Raw genomic sequence first — 16,965 nt, forward strand, 5'->3', positions numbered from 1 at the left:
GTGAATAATGCAAGCCTTGGACTTAAGAAGAAATTTTCAATCATTTCTTAAATGATTGCCACCTTTCATGTTATAACATGAGTCATTTCAAATTGGCAAGGGGGCTGCCACCTCATGCAATATAATTGATGAGTAATATCCCATTATTAAGAATCGCATTATCCAATAATTAATTCCTTAATTAATTGGATAATATCTCATTATTCAATAATTAACCAATTACCCATATAATTAAGAATTACCTCAAATTACTTAAAATACTACTCACTTTTCACATACCTTATACACCTTACTATCATGGTCATGTGGTACCTTGTATGTCACTAGCCCATAAATACCGAGTACTTTAGCTCTGGCCATATTTTATCCCAACTGCCAAACTTGGATGAAATTTCATTTTCTTTGACTTGCTTCCCCTCTCACTTTCACGAATTTACTCATTACTTGTTTGAAATAGCATAATCCTTATAATATCCAAATAATCTTTTCCTTGGACTTTTGTCAATTACCTTACGACAAATTCAACGTACAATACTACAGGGTGCAACATTGTCGTAATTTAATATTGCGAACGTAACATTATCGTAATGTAATACTGCAAGGCGTAACATCATCGTAATATAATACTGCGGGACGTAATATCGAAGTAATATTGCGGGGCATAACAGGCCGGCCCGCCCTAGCCCGCGACCCTCTTAGGACTGGGTTGGACTGATCATTTTAAGGCCCATTCATATGGCGGGCTGACCCGCCCTAGCCCACCAAATTTAAAAGCCTACGAGGCTTGGGCTGGGCTGGCCGTTTTGACAGCTCTAATCTATATTATCCATTCAAATTCTTTCCTTTACGTTCCATCAATCAACCCCTAGTAAACTTTCCATTCAAAATCATTGTCAAGTATTTACAACTTCAAGTTAAAATAGATTTTGGATTGATAGAAGCCAAAAAATATTGTGCTGTATATGGTATTTTAATTTATAATGGTTGTCAACAACAAGAAGTAAGCAGTTTGATTGTCTTTATAAGTTGCGAGATGCAGTACCATACAATTACAACAAATTAGCAAAAACATACAAGAAGCCCGTCTAGCTCAGTTGGTAGAGCGCAAGGCTCTTAACCTTGTGGTCGTGGGTTCGAGCCCCACGGTGGGCGTTATTATCTTTTAGAATTTTTCTACTAAGCTTTAATGAGATTTGCAGTATATGGAAGAAAAATAAATTTATTGGAGTACCGCATTTAATACCTTTTTTTGTCATATTCTAAGTAAATTTATTCACCATTTCATATATCAGAAAGGATCACATTGATCTTATCAAAGCAAGGGTCACAACTCACATCAAGGTCTCTAGATTCGAGGTTCCTATATAATGGAAATTATTGAAGTGTGAAGCTAATGGAACTTCTTATTTTCCAAGATATCTAAAGAAAATAAATATTCCAGATCGATGATATTATGATAAATATACTCACTTTGTTACAAAAAAATTATCCTAGTTTGATTTGATACAAACTTTAATAAATAAATAAAGATTTTTGATATATGTGGTATTAAATAAATCATACCATTTATGTTTTGTAAAACTTTTGAAACTAGTGGTTTTACACTCTGTTTGGATCAATTGTTCCCCATCGTTTTATAATGTATTGTATTGTATCGTATCGTTTTATAAATACAATGTTTAGATAGATTGTATTGTTTGTTATTGTTAAATAATATTTTGCTGTTTGGTTTGACTATATCGTAATGTACTATAACTGATAAGTTTACTAAAATACCCTCAATTGTTTAAATATTAAATTTATCAAAAATTATACATAGAAAACAAAACACCTTAAGAAAGAAAAACAAAGGAGTGAGACAGAAGAAGGCAAAACAAAGGAACACAACTAATTAGAATTGAGTTAAAAGTAAATTAGGAGAAAAAAATAAAACAGAAAGTGGCAAAACACTTTTAACGTTGGCGGCAGAAGTTCTGGAAAAAAATAAAGTAGGTTATAGGTTAGAGATTTGGAATTAAAATAGCAAAAAAAAAAAGCTAAAGGATAAAATATAATTGTGGAGTTATAACTTACGCATAATTGGAAAGAAACATAGAAAACAATCCCACCACATCAAATGGGTTGTTTCAAAAATGTGAACTTTTCATTGTTTCGGAATAATGGATTTAATAATACAATACAATCAATTTTAATGAAACAATCAAAACAAATATTATTTTGGGATAACAATACAATACAATACAATGGAGAACAACCACCCAAACAAGCTGTTAAACCTGCTACAACATTTGTAAAGTTATAAATACTTCTTATTAAGAAAATAGTGAAAGATGTCAATCTTTTTGAAATAGACTAATAGAAAAATATTGTTAGCAACAAAAGAACTAAAGATGATCAAAAAGCAAAAGAAAAAAAAATAAAAATTTATTCATATGGAAAAGAGAGAGAAAAAAATCTATAAACAAGAGTGAAAGAGTGCTGCAGTGGGAATGGGCTGGGCCTGCCATGCTCCATTGCAGTTACTCAACCTGTCCACCTAAACCACCAATCCTCACACAAGTGGAAGGTTGAAAAAGAAATGAGATTTAAGTGTTATATCAAGTTATTACAATATTTTTCACATTACCATATTAAACTTGATATGAAAGTTACTTATTATTATAAATTCACTTAATATATGTTGTCAGTGCACTGAACTTAGAGGCAACAGGAAATTATTTGAGTTTATTTGTTCATTATAGGTGTTTTGACGTCCACTATAGGTGTCTCGATGTTTTAAGGCTTATAGTTGCATATGATATAGTTTTTTGAGAGGGGCGTGAACCAATTTGTTTTGCCCTCATTTTGTATAGCTACTCGGTAATTAATAAAACTTATTTAATTGCCCAAAAAAAGAACTTAGACTCAAAAATATAGAAGGAATATATAGTATAAACAAAAGGGTTGTCACAATTTAATGGATGGCTGCAAAATGCCATTGATCTCCCTAGTGCTACTCTATTATTCACAAAGAATTATTAATGCTGAAGAGTATAGCTCCAAGAATTATTCACTTCAAAAATTGGTCAGTTTATGAAAAGGATTTAAAATATCTCAACTTCTGAAGGAGTAGACGCCCCGTACAGTTACATATCGTTTCATAATGTATCGTATCGTATTGTATTGTATTGTGTTGTATCGTTTGATAAATATAATATTTGGATAGATTGTATCGTTTTGCCGTCATTTCATGGTATTACGCACCAGTAATATAATGAATAAACTTGCAATATTATAAAGAAAAATTATGATATGGTATATAAAAAAATAGGTAAATAATAAAATAAAATTATTTAATAATAATGAAGGGTGAGATTTAGAGAAAAAGAAGTAACGACGCGATCACACTAAATGGATCGTTACATAAAGTGGCACATTTCATTATTACCTAACGACGGATTTAACAATACGATACAATAAAATTTAAATAACAATTAAAACAAACATTGTATTTAAAGTAACAACACAATACAATACTATACAATATAATACAATACAACAGGTAACTACCATCCAAACAAGCTGTTAATCATCCCATTTTCTCTACCGTGGTGAGAATCTTCAACTATATTTTATTAAATTATGCCTTGGGTTAAATTATTCGAATTTATAATCATTGTTAATTGGGTTCAATTACCAGTAAATTGTTATTCAAAAACAGTCATTAGATTCCGGAATCAGACATTTCTCTGTAATTCTTGACATGTATGCCTATTTATTTATTTCTAATAAAAAACCTAAGATTCTTAGACGGGAAGTCCTCACTACTTTTCAAATTATTAAATCAAGTTTATTACAACTTGGTGTATGATCCGTTTTTCACTTTTTCTTTTTTCTAAATGAACAAAACACCTATAAATCACTTTTTCTTTTTTCAAGTTTATTACCTTTGAGCATATTTAGTAAATTAACATAAGTAATTATAAAAATATTTAAATAAACATTAAGTGAACACTTACAGTTAAACCCATTTTCCCTCTTTTTTTTAGAATATTAATCAACGAGCACCCATAACTTTAAAATTCTGAATTTCACGCTGCTTCGAAGCTAGGCAAGTCTAACACCCTCTTTTCCAATGCATTTTTCTCGCAAGGGAACAATCACCATTTCATTCTCAACTAGTCTGGTCAATATCAATCGTAACACATCACATAATGAAGTGATTTATAGCAAAACAAATATTTACATAATTTATTTTACATACAATATAGCAATTCAGTATAATTTCACAAGTGGAAGTTACGGAAGGTAGTGTGTATGCAAACTCTACCCCTACCCTAAGGTAGAGAGGCTGTTTCCAATAGACCCTCAGCATCCTTCCCTCCAAAAACTCCCTACTTTGCTCTTGGGGTGATTCGAACTCACTCAAACTCACAACTTCTTGGTTGGAAGCGGAGAGTGCTTACCATCAGAGCAACCCACCTTGCCTACATAATTTATTTTACATCATAAGTTTTAATAATTTTTCTTTCTTTTTTAGATTTTGTATCCAATCAAACACTATCACATAAATTAGAACGAAAAAAATACTAATACTAAAATTTAAATTTATAATTTAAAAAGTAAAGCAAAATTTAACACTAAAAACTTTATAAGTTATTTAAATTTGAGGGGGTGCAACCAAAACAGTAGTGCATTGGATTCGGAGCTCTCTGCCTTACACGTACCTATGAAATCCAGCAATACATGTGCTTCATAAAAACAAAAGCAACTTGTAAAAGGAAATTTAAGGAGTACGTGATAATGATAGAAACAGTATACATGGGTGACAAATGATCGGGTTGAGCTGAATTTGGGTAGGTTAAGATGGGTTAAGTTAATAAATGGATCATTGACCAAGCTAGTCCAAAATGTACTTAAGTTAAGATGAACTGAATCAAAATAGGCTAAACAATTAATCATAACCCAACCCGCTCGAACGTATGTTTTAAAACTATTGCATAAAAACAAAAGTAACTTGTAAAAGGAAATTTAAGGAGTAGGTGATAATGATAGAAACAGTCACATACTCTCCAATAGATTCTCATGTCAGTAGATTTCTTTCCGCGTGGGTCCTTGACTCTTTTGTCTTCTCCCCTTTTAATGATATTTCAAAAAACATTATTTTTTTATTTTCTTTAGTCTATAATAATTGATTAATTTTTTTTTATTTTAGTTCAAAATAAGTGTCCACTTATATAATCAAGAAAAAATTTAATTTATTTTTTCAAAATTACCCTTATGTACATATCCATAAAAATTCATTTATTCCTCACATTTGAGAAGAGAAGTAAGTGCTACTATAACTATGCTGCAACATTTAATTAAGGGTAGTTTAGTCACACTAACTATTTTTGTCTAGAATTTAGTATTTCCTTAATGGGTGTACCTAAAGCAAATTAATCGCTTATTGTGGACCGGAGAGAGTATATTTTATGTGTTTTGAGCAGAAAGTAAATAATAGATGTATCCAGGTTGAGGGATATGGGTTTACCCATACTTCTCTCCCTAAATTACGTATAATAATATTATATATATATATATATATATATATATATATGTATATGTATGTATGTATGTGTGTGTGTGTGTGAGAATCCATGCTCAAAGCTCTTATGGTACAATTATTTATTGTGTGTACCTTTACAAATAAAATTGACGGTTCAAATTCACTCTGAACGGTCTTGTTTTAGGCACAGAATATAGATATATATGTAAAAATCACTAAAATTTCAAAAGGAATATAATTTCGAACATATAATTTCAAAAGTATAGTGGGCTCATGATAAGAAACTAAAGTTAAACCCGTCAAATATAAATTTTAAATTCACCTCTTTACAATAGTGCACTTATCCTCTTGAAATCCTGGATCCGCCACTATCTATGCGTACTAGGTATAGGTAAGATTACGTATACTAAATATAGTTCCAAATCCACTAGTAAAATTATATTGTATATTATTAGTATTGTTATCTGGTATACAAAAAATAAATTTTGTTACTTATTCTTTTTAGCAAATCAAGATAAAACTAATTTTGCTTCCTCAGGTTTATTTTAGTTTTCGTGGTTACTAAAAATAGAGAATTCGAAATTTATTATTTTAAAAAATCAAAATATAATTAATTTTTTTTTCATTTTGTTCTTAGTATTAGTTATTCTTGAAAGTAAAAAATATTAATTACATAGCATATAAAACCTAAATTTAAAGAGTAAATGAGCATGTAGTAGTATCAAGTTTTTGACTGACTCCTTCCCCTGACCCCTTTACATTTTCTTTAATTATCTCTCTCTTTTTTTCTCTAGATCTTCATTGCATCTCCTTTTGTTTTTCCAAAAAACTAAGCTCAATCCAAGAAATGGCCATAGCCATGCAAAACCTTTTCAAAGAACGCAAAATCCCATTCTTGTTCATCTTTTTTCTTTTATTAATCTTTGTCACTTTCATCCTCATTTCCAACTCTCAAAAATCCCCGATTTATCTTGTCACCGACATAGCTCAACCCCAATTAAATCATAGTATTAATCCAACCCCATCTTTACAAAATTTCAAGAATGATGATATTCTTTCAAATAATACAAAAAATGATGAGGTGGAAATGGATAATTTTGATTGGAAGTTATGTAAGGGTTCAGTTGCTGTTGATTATATACCTTGTCTTGATAATTTGGAGGCAATAAAAGCATTAAAATCAAGAAGACATATGGAGCATAGGGAAAGACATTGTCCTAAGCCAAGTCCAAAGTGTTTGATTCCATTGCCTGATGGGTATAAATTGCCAGTTCCATGGCCTAAGAGTAGGGATATGGTGAGATTGATAGGTTTTTTTGTTGGTAAGATTTAATTTGTTTTCTAATTTTGTTTTTAGCTGTGGTTTGGTATGTCCTGTTTTGTTATATACTTGGTTTAATGACTTTAGAAGTTAATTTAAGTTTAGTAGAAGCTGGATCTTAAAGTGGTTATAGCTACTAGATTTTATTCTTATAGTACGGTGAGTGAAGGGAACCCTCTAGTAAAGTTACTGCCATGTGACCAGGAGATCACGAGCTCGAGCCGTGTAAAATAGGCTCTTGCAAAAATACAAGGTAAGACGGCGTATATAGACTCTTGTGGTCTGACCCTTCCCCGGACCCGCGCATAACTGGAGCTTGGTGCACCGGGCTGTCCTTAGTACAGTGAGTTATAGGGTTGAATGGAGGCCTTAGCATAACTGGTAAAGTTGCTGCAATGTCACCAAGAGTTCACGGGTTCGAACTGTAGAAACAGCCTCGTACAAAATGCAAGGTAAGACTGAGTACAATAAACTCTTGTGGTCCAATCCTTCCTCGGACCCGCGCATAATGAGAGCTTAGTGCACCGGACTACCCTTAGTACAGTGAGTTATAGGGTTGAATGGGGGCCTTAGCGTAATTGGTAAAATTGTCTCCATGTGACCAGGAGGTCAGGGTTTCGAACCTTAGAAACAGCCTCGTACAAAAAGGCAAGGTAAGACTGCGTACAATAGACTCTTGTGGTCCAACCCTTTCTAGGACCCCGCGTATAGCGAGAGTTTAGTGCACCGGACTGCCTACAGTGAGTTATGGGGTTGTAGCAGTTAGATTTTGTTGGCATAGTACATATTGTCATAGAGATGTGAGAAGTGCAGCTCTTGCTAAGTATTGACTGTCCTGTTACCGGTGTCTTTATTTGGTGGTTGTACAAGAGTGTCCTTAGTAGTGTTAGGGCTTTAATTGGCAAAAACTTTTATTTCCTTATAGTTAGTGTGTTCAGTATGAGCGTGAGCATTTAATATATTTTTGCATATGTATATACAATTTGAGCCTAAGGCAATGTATGGGTGCAATTGAACTTGTAGAAACCACTCTAAATCTCTGCTACTGTCCTTAGGTGGCTTTTATTGAGAAAGAAATTGGCATTTATCTCCGCCAAAATAGTTTTGCATTTGTGTATTGATTGACACAGTCTGTAATGAATCGTCAGTTGCAGAATCGTTCACAGAACGCAATATTTTTCTCTTTTATCTTCCTATTTAATCTAATGAAATGAAATTGTGAATGGCACACATACAGCTGAGATGATTTGGGATTAAGCTATTGCCCGGATTGTTTACGGGCACCGTAGTTCTTAGAAACAACTATCCCACTATTCCTTGGGTGATACATTTTCTTTATGTGTGCAATATCTGCGGGGCTAAAATTGCTTGCCATTTGACTCTTTGGTATTATTGGTCCGAATACGGATCATTGTAGTCCACTTACTAGTTTCGTATTGTTCGAGTTTGACTTTTAGTGAGCATTATAAGTTCAAATATTAATTGATTTCGTCTTTATTTATATGTTGCAATCCTCTAATGAAATTAATGTGTGTTTTTATAGAAAATTATCATGTTCAATCTAGTCATATATTTTGTTCTGCTTGTCAGAAAATAACCATGACTTAACTGTTTCGTCATTTATAACTTCGGATAGATATGGTACAACAACGTTCCTCACCCTAAACTTGTGGAATATAAGAAGGACCAGAATTGGGTGGTCAAAACTGGTGATTATCTTGTTTTTCCTGGTGGTGGAACACAGTTCAAGGATGGAGTGACGAACTATATTGAATCCATTGAGAAGGTAGTGTGCCTACTTTACATACTTATTGCTCTTCTTCGCTATAACAGTATACAGTATATGTTTACTGCTGTTACATTGTGTTGGATTTCATTCTTGTCCAAATTCATTGCTTTTGTCAATTGAATGAAATTATTCTGACCGTATGTTTTATGTGAAATGCGACCGCTTGGAAAATGCCAGAAGCTTTAATGCATAATCATTTTTGATAATCCTTATGCATTGTTGTCTGCTTTGGTTTTCTTATTATTATCTTGCTGTTGTTACCGTTTCTTTTTCCATGTCTTCTTCGCTATCATATTTCTTTTTAAACTACTGTAATTTTGCTTTCATTGAGCCGAGAGTCTATCGGAAACTTCTCTACTTCCTCAAGATAGGGGTAAGGTCTGCGTATACACTACCCTCCGCAGATCCTACTCCTGGCATTACACTGGGTATGTTGTTGTTTCTATGCATTGTTGTGTGACCACTTCGAAGGGATGAGTTATCAGTATAAGCCATTGCCTAGTGACAAAGTTAAGACTGCGTCCACTTTAATGGACATCATATTGCATGTAGTTTGACTATATATTCAGCGTGCAGCAAGTAGCGGAAGAAGTAGTAGTACTATTTGGTTTATTCTCATGTTCTTTATCTTTGTTCTTTCTTTTCTTTTCCTGATTGTTTTCTTGTGTATGAGGAGGGAGGGAAGGAGGGGAGGGTATTTTCTTATCTTTTATTGGTTATACAGTCAATATGCCGGAATTGGTGATGGTCTGGTGCAGCCCAATTGTTGCTAATTGTATTTTAAGCTGAGATCTATCTTATTTTTTTATTCAGACTTTGCCGGAAATTGAATGGGGAAAGCATATAAGGGTCATTTTAGATGTTGGCTGTGGTGTTGCTAGTTTTGGTGGTTATTTGCTGGATAAAAATGTCATTACTATGTCATTTGCACCAAAGGATGAACATGAGGCTCAGATACAGTTTGCGCTCGAGCGTGGAATCCCTGCTACTCTCTCAGTCATTGGAACTCAAAAGCTGGCATTTCCGGATAATGCTTACGATATGATTCATTGTGCAAGATGCAGGGTTCATTGGGATGGAGATGGTAATCACTACTTTCAAATTACCAAACCCATAATCTATATTGTTTTACTTGGTAATCGATTTCTAATCGCAGGAGGAAAACCATTGATGGAACTAAACAGAATTCTCAGGCCTGGAGGTTTTTTCGTGTGGTCAGCAACGCCAGTTTATCGGGACGACGAAAGGGATAAGAAAGTCTGGAAAGGTTGTTACTCATCTATAAATTCATTCTGTTTGTTGTCAATAAATTTTATCGAAAATCTATGTGAAGGACAATAAACCAAAGAGCTGCAAATGTAAATCTTCTTGAAGTGAGTTTGTTATTCTAAGTGGCGCTTTACTTTCCTTCTTGTTGCAGCTATGGTTTCACTGACTGAAGCAATATGCTGGAAAGTGGTGAAGAAGACTTTTTTACTCGGCTGGAGTTGGGCTAGTTATATATCAAAAGCCAGTTACATCTTCCTGTTATGATAATCGCAAAGAAAATAATCCACCCCTATGTGACCAGAACAATAGACCAAATAGTTCATGGTATGCTCAATACACCTTGAGTATCATTATATCATTATATCCTTAACTTTACCACATGTTCATCGTTCTGCCTTAATCATCTTTTTTATGTCCTATGTCCAGGTATGCGCCTCTTGACAATTGTCTTGTACCACTCCCGACAAGCAGCATTGGTAATACATATGGGTGGCCTGCACCCTGGCCCCAGAGGCTCAACAATAAACCTCAACGCCTCTCCCTAAAAACAGATGCGGAAGAGGTTTTCGACGAGGACACAAAACACTGGGCAGCACTGGTGTCGGATGTTTACATAGGCGGCCTTGCTATAAATTGGTCGAGTGTGAGGAACGTGATGGACATGAATGCCGGTTATGGAGGGTAAGAGAGTTGTATGTTGGAATCGCTTTATCTTGTCTGCTTTATTTTCTCTGCTCATTCTCTTGGGTCATTTTTTCCATGGTAATTACAGGTTTGCCTCGGCAATAATTGATCGACCCCTATGGGTAATGAATGTCGTTCCCATCACTGGGCCAGATACTCTCTCCGTTATCTTTGATAGAGGGCTGATTGGTATGTACCACGACTGGTGCGAGTCCTTTAATACCTATCCTCGGACATATGATCTTCTACATTCCAGCTTCCTCTTTGGAAATTTAACTCAAAGGTTCAATAACTACCTTCTTGTTGCTATTATTGATCTATTTTAATACGAATAGTGCAGTTATTGTGTTTTCATTCCTTTTAGCTCCCTTGCTCCATTAATTGGTATGGAAAGGCAAATTGAGCGTATTATGTGTTCAACTGAATCCAGTATTATATAGTGAAAAACCATGCAAAACAACTATAATTTCAACACATTAAATACTGAACTCGTAATTTTTGACAGTACAATGAGTTCAGTATTAAGAACCTTAAAGATTGAACACATTAAGTTTAAATTCTGAATCCGCCTCTGCAGATATCCTAAATTTTTCTCACGAGGCGAACTTTTTGGTCTTTCTCTGTCACAGATGTGGCCTCGCGGAAGCAGTTGTGGAGATGGATAGAATACTGAGACCGGGCGGATTTCTTTTAGTTCAGGACACAATGCAGATACTTAACGAGCTTAGCTCGATTTTACGTTCGCTCCATTGGTCAGTAACTCTGCATCAAGAGCAGTTTCTTGTTGGTAAGAAAGGCTTTTGGCGTCCAAACGATAAAGTCAGAATATGAAACACATAGCTATGTTCCCTTTGTATATTTATTGCACCTATTTATCTCTATTATGCATACAAAAGGAAAAGAACATAATTCTCAATTTGAAGCAAATTTTGTTGTAATGTATCACTAGAATTCATTCTTTCCCACGTCCATTTTTATTTTTTTTGGTAATTGGAACTATCCAAATTTAGAAACGAAGACTTATTAAGTCTGGAGATGAGTTGTAATTGTGTTTTTGAAAACATTATATTAGTCCAGAGGACAGGAAATACTCTAATGGCATTACTTTAACTATTTACATTCGGTAGCCGAAAAAATATATAACTTTTTTATATAACATAAAGAATAGACAAAAAAATACACTTGTTTTGGTTATTATTTTGAAAGCGGCTATACAGTGTCATTTTTCCAATACTCAAATCAAAGAAATGATGAAAATATTTGAAAAAATGACATTGTATATGCGCTCTTAAAATAATAGTAAAAAATATATAAAAAAAATTGTATATATATACATTTATATATATTATATATAAAATATATACATATTTTACACACTTTGCGGTTACCAAACATAAATAATCTCATCACGGGTAAAAGTGATCTTTGCCCAAAAGATTTGACAATGAAAGTTTATTATTTGTTTAGCAATATGTACGGTTACATATTTTACCACTTGTGATTTAGATAATAAAAATTAAGAAGAAATAAAGTTATATAAATAAGAGTAAGACTAAGTTTTCGTAATTTTCGTATTATATGAACTATAGGATTAAAATTCTAAAGTAAATGCTATTTTAAAAGGAAGCCTAAAAGAAGTAAAAATAGCACGGTATAACCAGTTTTCGAACTGGTCATTGAAAAATAGTCAGCGTTTACGAAGTCAATGAAAAATAACCACTATTTTGCTGCAACAGAGACCGGTCCAGCATAATATACTGGAGTTCGGTGCACTTGTGTATGAACTCCAGCATATTATGCTGGACCGGTATATTTTGCTGACTCCAGTATAATATACTGGAGACTGGAGCATCGGTGCTCCAAACTTCAGTATATTATACTGGACAATTATACTTGTTGGAACTCCAGTATATTATGCTGGAGTTCTAGTGTACTTATGCTGGAACTCCATCATATTATGTTGGAGTTCCAGCATACTTATCCTGGAACTCCAGTATAATATGCTGGAGTTCAAGCATACTTATGTTGGAACTCCAGTATAATATACTGGCGTATTTTTCGAGTTTTGAATAGTGTTTTCACTCAGATTTATTTTTACATGACTAAATTTTGATTACTTATGAAACTGAGCTATTTTTAAACGACCAATTGTAAATGTGGCTATTTTTTAATTTCTCCCCTAAAAGAATCTGCTTTTCTACGGCAACTGGAATAGTGATGACACAGACGAGAAGAATAAGATCACTTCTTGCATCAATACATTCTTCTTTATTGAACAAATCATAATTTTATATTTTTATAAGAACTATACAAATTAAGACTAAATATTTAATTTCTTATGTCGGAAGTGTATAATTTCGGGGTTTTGACACAGTTACCCACAAAAACAAAATTATTTATCTTTGTCTACCCATTTATTTTTCTACCCATAAACTAATTATATTTCCTACCCATAATAGTTTTTGTGGGAAATTTTTTCTTTATTCTCCCATTCTTTTTTTATTTCTATGCGTCTTTTTTTCTTTTCTTTTTTTCTTTTCTCCTTTTCCTTTTTTTCGTTTTCTTCTTATTTTATTCTTTTTTCCTTTTCTAATTTCATTTAATTTTTTTTATTCTTTTCTCTTTATAATCTAATTTTATTTAACGTATTCACTATTTTTTATTATTCTTTTTTTATACAATAAGAAAAGATAACTGATATAGTAAATATTTATTCAATTTTTTAATATAACTAGTACAATATACCTTTTGTTTTTTTTTCTTTCTCATTTATTAAATTCAATTATTAAAGTAAAATAATATTAGTTATCACTTGATCTAATTCACTGAATATCACATTGATTGTTGCTGAGCACCATAAATTACATAATCAGATTCTAAGAATCAACACGTGATTGTCATGCAAACCTTGATCTACTTCCCTATAAATATTAGTACACACTCTACCATTAAGACAAGATGGGTTGCTCTGATGGTAAGCAACCTCCACTTCTAACCAAGAGGTTGTGAGTTCGAGTCTCCCCAAGAGCAAGGTGAGAAGTTCTTGGAGGGAAGGATGCCGAGGGTCTATTGGAAACAACCTCTCTACTCCAGTGTAGGGGTAAGGTCTGCGTACACACTACCCTCCCCACACTCCACTAAGTGGGATTATACTGGGTTGTTGTTATTATTGTTGTTGTACTCTACCATTAGCAGTAATACAACCAGTTATAGAGAAAGAAAACATAATCTACGGCAACCAAATCTCCATATATACTAGTTAGAATAAAAATGATAATAAAATATTAAAAAATACAACAAAAGTATAAATAGCAAAAAAGACTTCTAGTACCATGTGATACCAATATGGTATATATGTATACCAATAGAGCATGTAATTTCTCTAGAATATTGCTACAATTATCTGCGACTATAAAAAATCTAGAATATTGCAAGCTAAATATTCACAAAACAACTTGCTCATTTTGTATACTAAGAGGGTATATAGTTGTATGCAGTTGTTCCATTAATTGCCTATAACTATAAAAACTATTACATAATACACATAATTTATGTCCATCGGCACACAAAAAATCTAGATTGCAACTCATGTTCATATAAATAATTTCATAATAGAATTCACTTAAGATGCAACTAAAACAACCAAAACAATGTTCAACTACCATATGATACCAATATGGCATATAACTATACCAACATGGTATACAGTTTTACTAGTTAATTCCCGATAATTATATGACTATACTACTATTACATAACATACATTCATAAAGAGAAAAATAAAAAAATAGTGTACCACATATTAATATAATAAGGTATTTCAAGATATTGTACTATATTACAATTATTAAGAGAAAATCAAATATTGTACCAATTAAATGCAGCTAATACAACCAAAAAATGATTCAACTAGCATATGATACCAATATAGTATATAGCTATACTAATAGGGTATATAGTTGAAATGAATTGTATATTAAAATGGTATATTTGTATACTATTTGAGTATACAATAGAAATTCGTCTTCTTCTCTGGTTCAACTATATTTCAACCCAAATTTCTAAAATCTACTACAAAATCCCCACCAAATTGACTAAAACTTTAGCTACAACCTCCAATCAACTTTTCAAACAAACTTATACAGGTTCGGATCAATACAATTAAAAACTCAAACAAACCAAGTTATGAGTTTCAAGCTTCAAGGTCCTTCAATGGTGGATTTAAATTTTTGTACAATAAATCTCCAAAAAACAGCATCAAAGGTACAATCTACACATCAAAGAACAATAACTAACAAATTTCAACATTAAAACACTATAAAAAATCAGATTTGACATTTTGAACTCATTCATATGGAGTTTCAAAAATTATTTCTTGAATTTACAAATTGTTTCAAAAATTGATCAAAGAATTACAGGGGGTTATCTTAAAGAATCCAAAACTATACTATGGCCATTTGTTGGTCGTTACAAGGGGAGACTAATTAATCATTACCCCAAAAGCAATTTGACAGTGCATGTTGTACCAATACATCTAGCTGGTATGACTCTTGATGGTGATAAGACTTGGGCAAAAGAAAAGTTGTAAGAATTTGTTCCCAGGCGACTCTACAACCAACCCCTCCCTCCGAAGAAGCCATCAGTCGTGAACTTCAAAAATTGGAGGAAGGTAAAATGAGGAAGAAGAAGAAGAGGAATAAAATAAAGACGGGTAAATAATTTGGGGCGCATGAATAGGAGTAGTAAATAGTTTGGATCTGAACATTAAAGGGTAAATAGTTTGAAATTAATGGGTATAAAGTGAGATTTTCTCTATAATATACATCATTACCAAACTAACCTCCTAAAGTGGTATGCACGTACAAAACTACTTGTACAAATATCCGTGCATAAAAGGCTAGAGTTTAAATTATGTATTAATGGTGTAAATAAAATTTAAAAAGTCAAGTCGTGCAATAGGTAATTGCACGTATTATATTTAATAGGTATTAATTGTTACTAATATAGTAAAAATCGATATTAATTTACTGATAGTGGAAATAGTCTCTAAATTGAACGATATATATAACTTAAATCCTATTAATAAGCAGATTAGTCAACCCCTATAAGTTCATCAATTATTATATCAAACTATAAACTTCGGAAAATGGTCATCACGTTAGCAACCAATCTAGGATGAATCTTCCAACTTTAACGAATACAGTTAGTAGTCTTCACGTCAGTGATACAACAACAAAAAAAAAAACAGACTAATGCCAATAACTATATATATGCAACAACAACAACAACAACCCAGTATAATCCCACTTAGTGGGGTCTGGGGAGGGTACTGTGTACGCAGACCTTACCCCTACCCTAGGGTAGAGAGAATAGACCCCCGGCATCCTTACCTCCAAGAACTTCCCACCTTGCTCTTGGGGAAACTCGAACTCACAACCTCTCGATTGGAAGTGGGGGTTGCTTACCATCAGAGCAACCCCTCTTGTCTCATAACTATATATATGAATCATTTCAATTCCCTCAACATCATCAACCAAACATTCCAAAACTCACATAATCTCTTCCACATCTTTCCAAAAAGATGGAAAATAAAATCCAAGTTATCCTAATCGTCTCATCCCTCCCTCTTGCTCTGTTCTTTCCAGTGACATTCGCGTATGCTCATGTCCCGGCCAAGCCAATGGAGACGACAGTAAACGTGGTGATCGAGGGTATGGTTTATTGCCAAAGTTGCGATAACTACGGATCATGGTCATTATCAGGAGCTAAGCCAATCCCAAAAGCTAAAGTGAGTGTTATTTGCAAAACCTACAAGAAAAGAGTAAACTTTTACAAGCCATTTGAAACAAATGAATATGGTTATTTCTATGCAGAATTACAAGGTTTTGAAATGGGACATTCTTATTTAGACCATCCTTTACATTCATGTCGTGTGAAATTGGTCTCTTCTCCTTTAGAAACATGCAATGTTTTTAGTAATATTAACAATGGACTCAATGGTGCAAAACTCAGATTTGAAGACAAGACAATTGACAGAAGTGATTACAAAGCTGTAATTTATACTGCTGGTCCTTTGGCTTTTCGACCAACTTACTGCCCACCTAAATAACCTTAATTACTTCTAATTTGATTTCCACTACAAAATTTTGTGTTTTGATCTTATTACAAGAATCCAATGTCTTTACAAGAGTTTGTACTTATGATTTTTGTCCTTTGTACCGAACAACCTAAACTGTAAGATATTGTTGTCCTGTGTACCAAACAAACTAAATTGTATGAGATTCTTACTTTTTGTTATAATTTTTTCTTCATAATTAATTACTGAAATATCTCTCCACCGTGCCTTCTTTCCCTTTATCTCTATTCCAGGATGTG

The 16,965-nt window shown here is 33.1% G+C and overlaps 2 protein-coding genes and 1 non-coding gene across 3 annotated transcripts; all 3 read left to right on the forward strand.

Moving 5' to 3' along the window:
* The first annotated feature begins 1,079 nt into the window (after nt 1-1,079).
* Nucleotides 1,080-1,152, forward strand: TRNAK-CUU (transfer RNA lysine (anticodon CUU)). Its single transcript has one exon. It is a non-coding gene; the product is annotated as a tRNA-Lys (tRNA).
* A 5,096-nt stretch (nt 1,153-6,248) lies between these two features.
* On the forward strand, nt 6,249-11,532 carry LOC107798911 (putative methyltransferase PMT23). Its single transcript, XM_016621941.2, is given in 9 exon segments — nt 6,249-6,824; nt 8,485-8,634; nt 9,451-9,721; nt 9,794-9,904; nt 10,058-10,107; nt 10,109-10,230; nt 10,333-10,587; nt 10,679-10,873; nt 11,220-11,532. Coding segments are annotated over 9 exon segments (1,806 nt in total). The 5' UTR covers nt 6,249-6,374; the 3' UTR covers nt 11,422-11,532.
* Nucleotides 11,533-16,171: 4,639 nt separating this feature from the next.
* On the forward strand, nt 16,172-16,699 carry LOC107798902 (non-classical arabinogalactan protein 31-like). The gene has a single exon (XM_016621934.2). It carries the CDS (start codon nt 16,172-16,174, stop codon nt 16,697-16,699), a length of 528 nt encoding a protein of 175 aa, XP_016477420.1.
* The last annotated feature ends 266 nt before the right edge of the window (nt 16,700-16,965 follow it).

Source organism: Nicotiana tabacum, chromosome 11 (assembly GCF_000715075.1).
Source record: "Nicotiana tabacum cultivar K326 chromosome 11, ASM71507v2, whole genome shotgun sequence".
NCBI classification, from domain to species: domain Eukaryota; kingdom Viridiplantae; phylum Streptophyta; class Magnoliopsida; order Solanales; family Solanaceae; genus Nicotiana; species Nicotiana tabacum.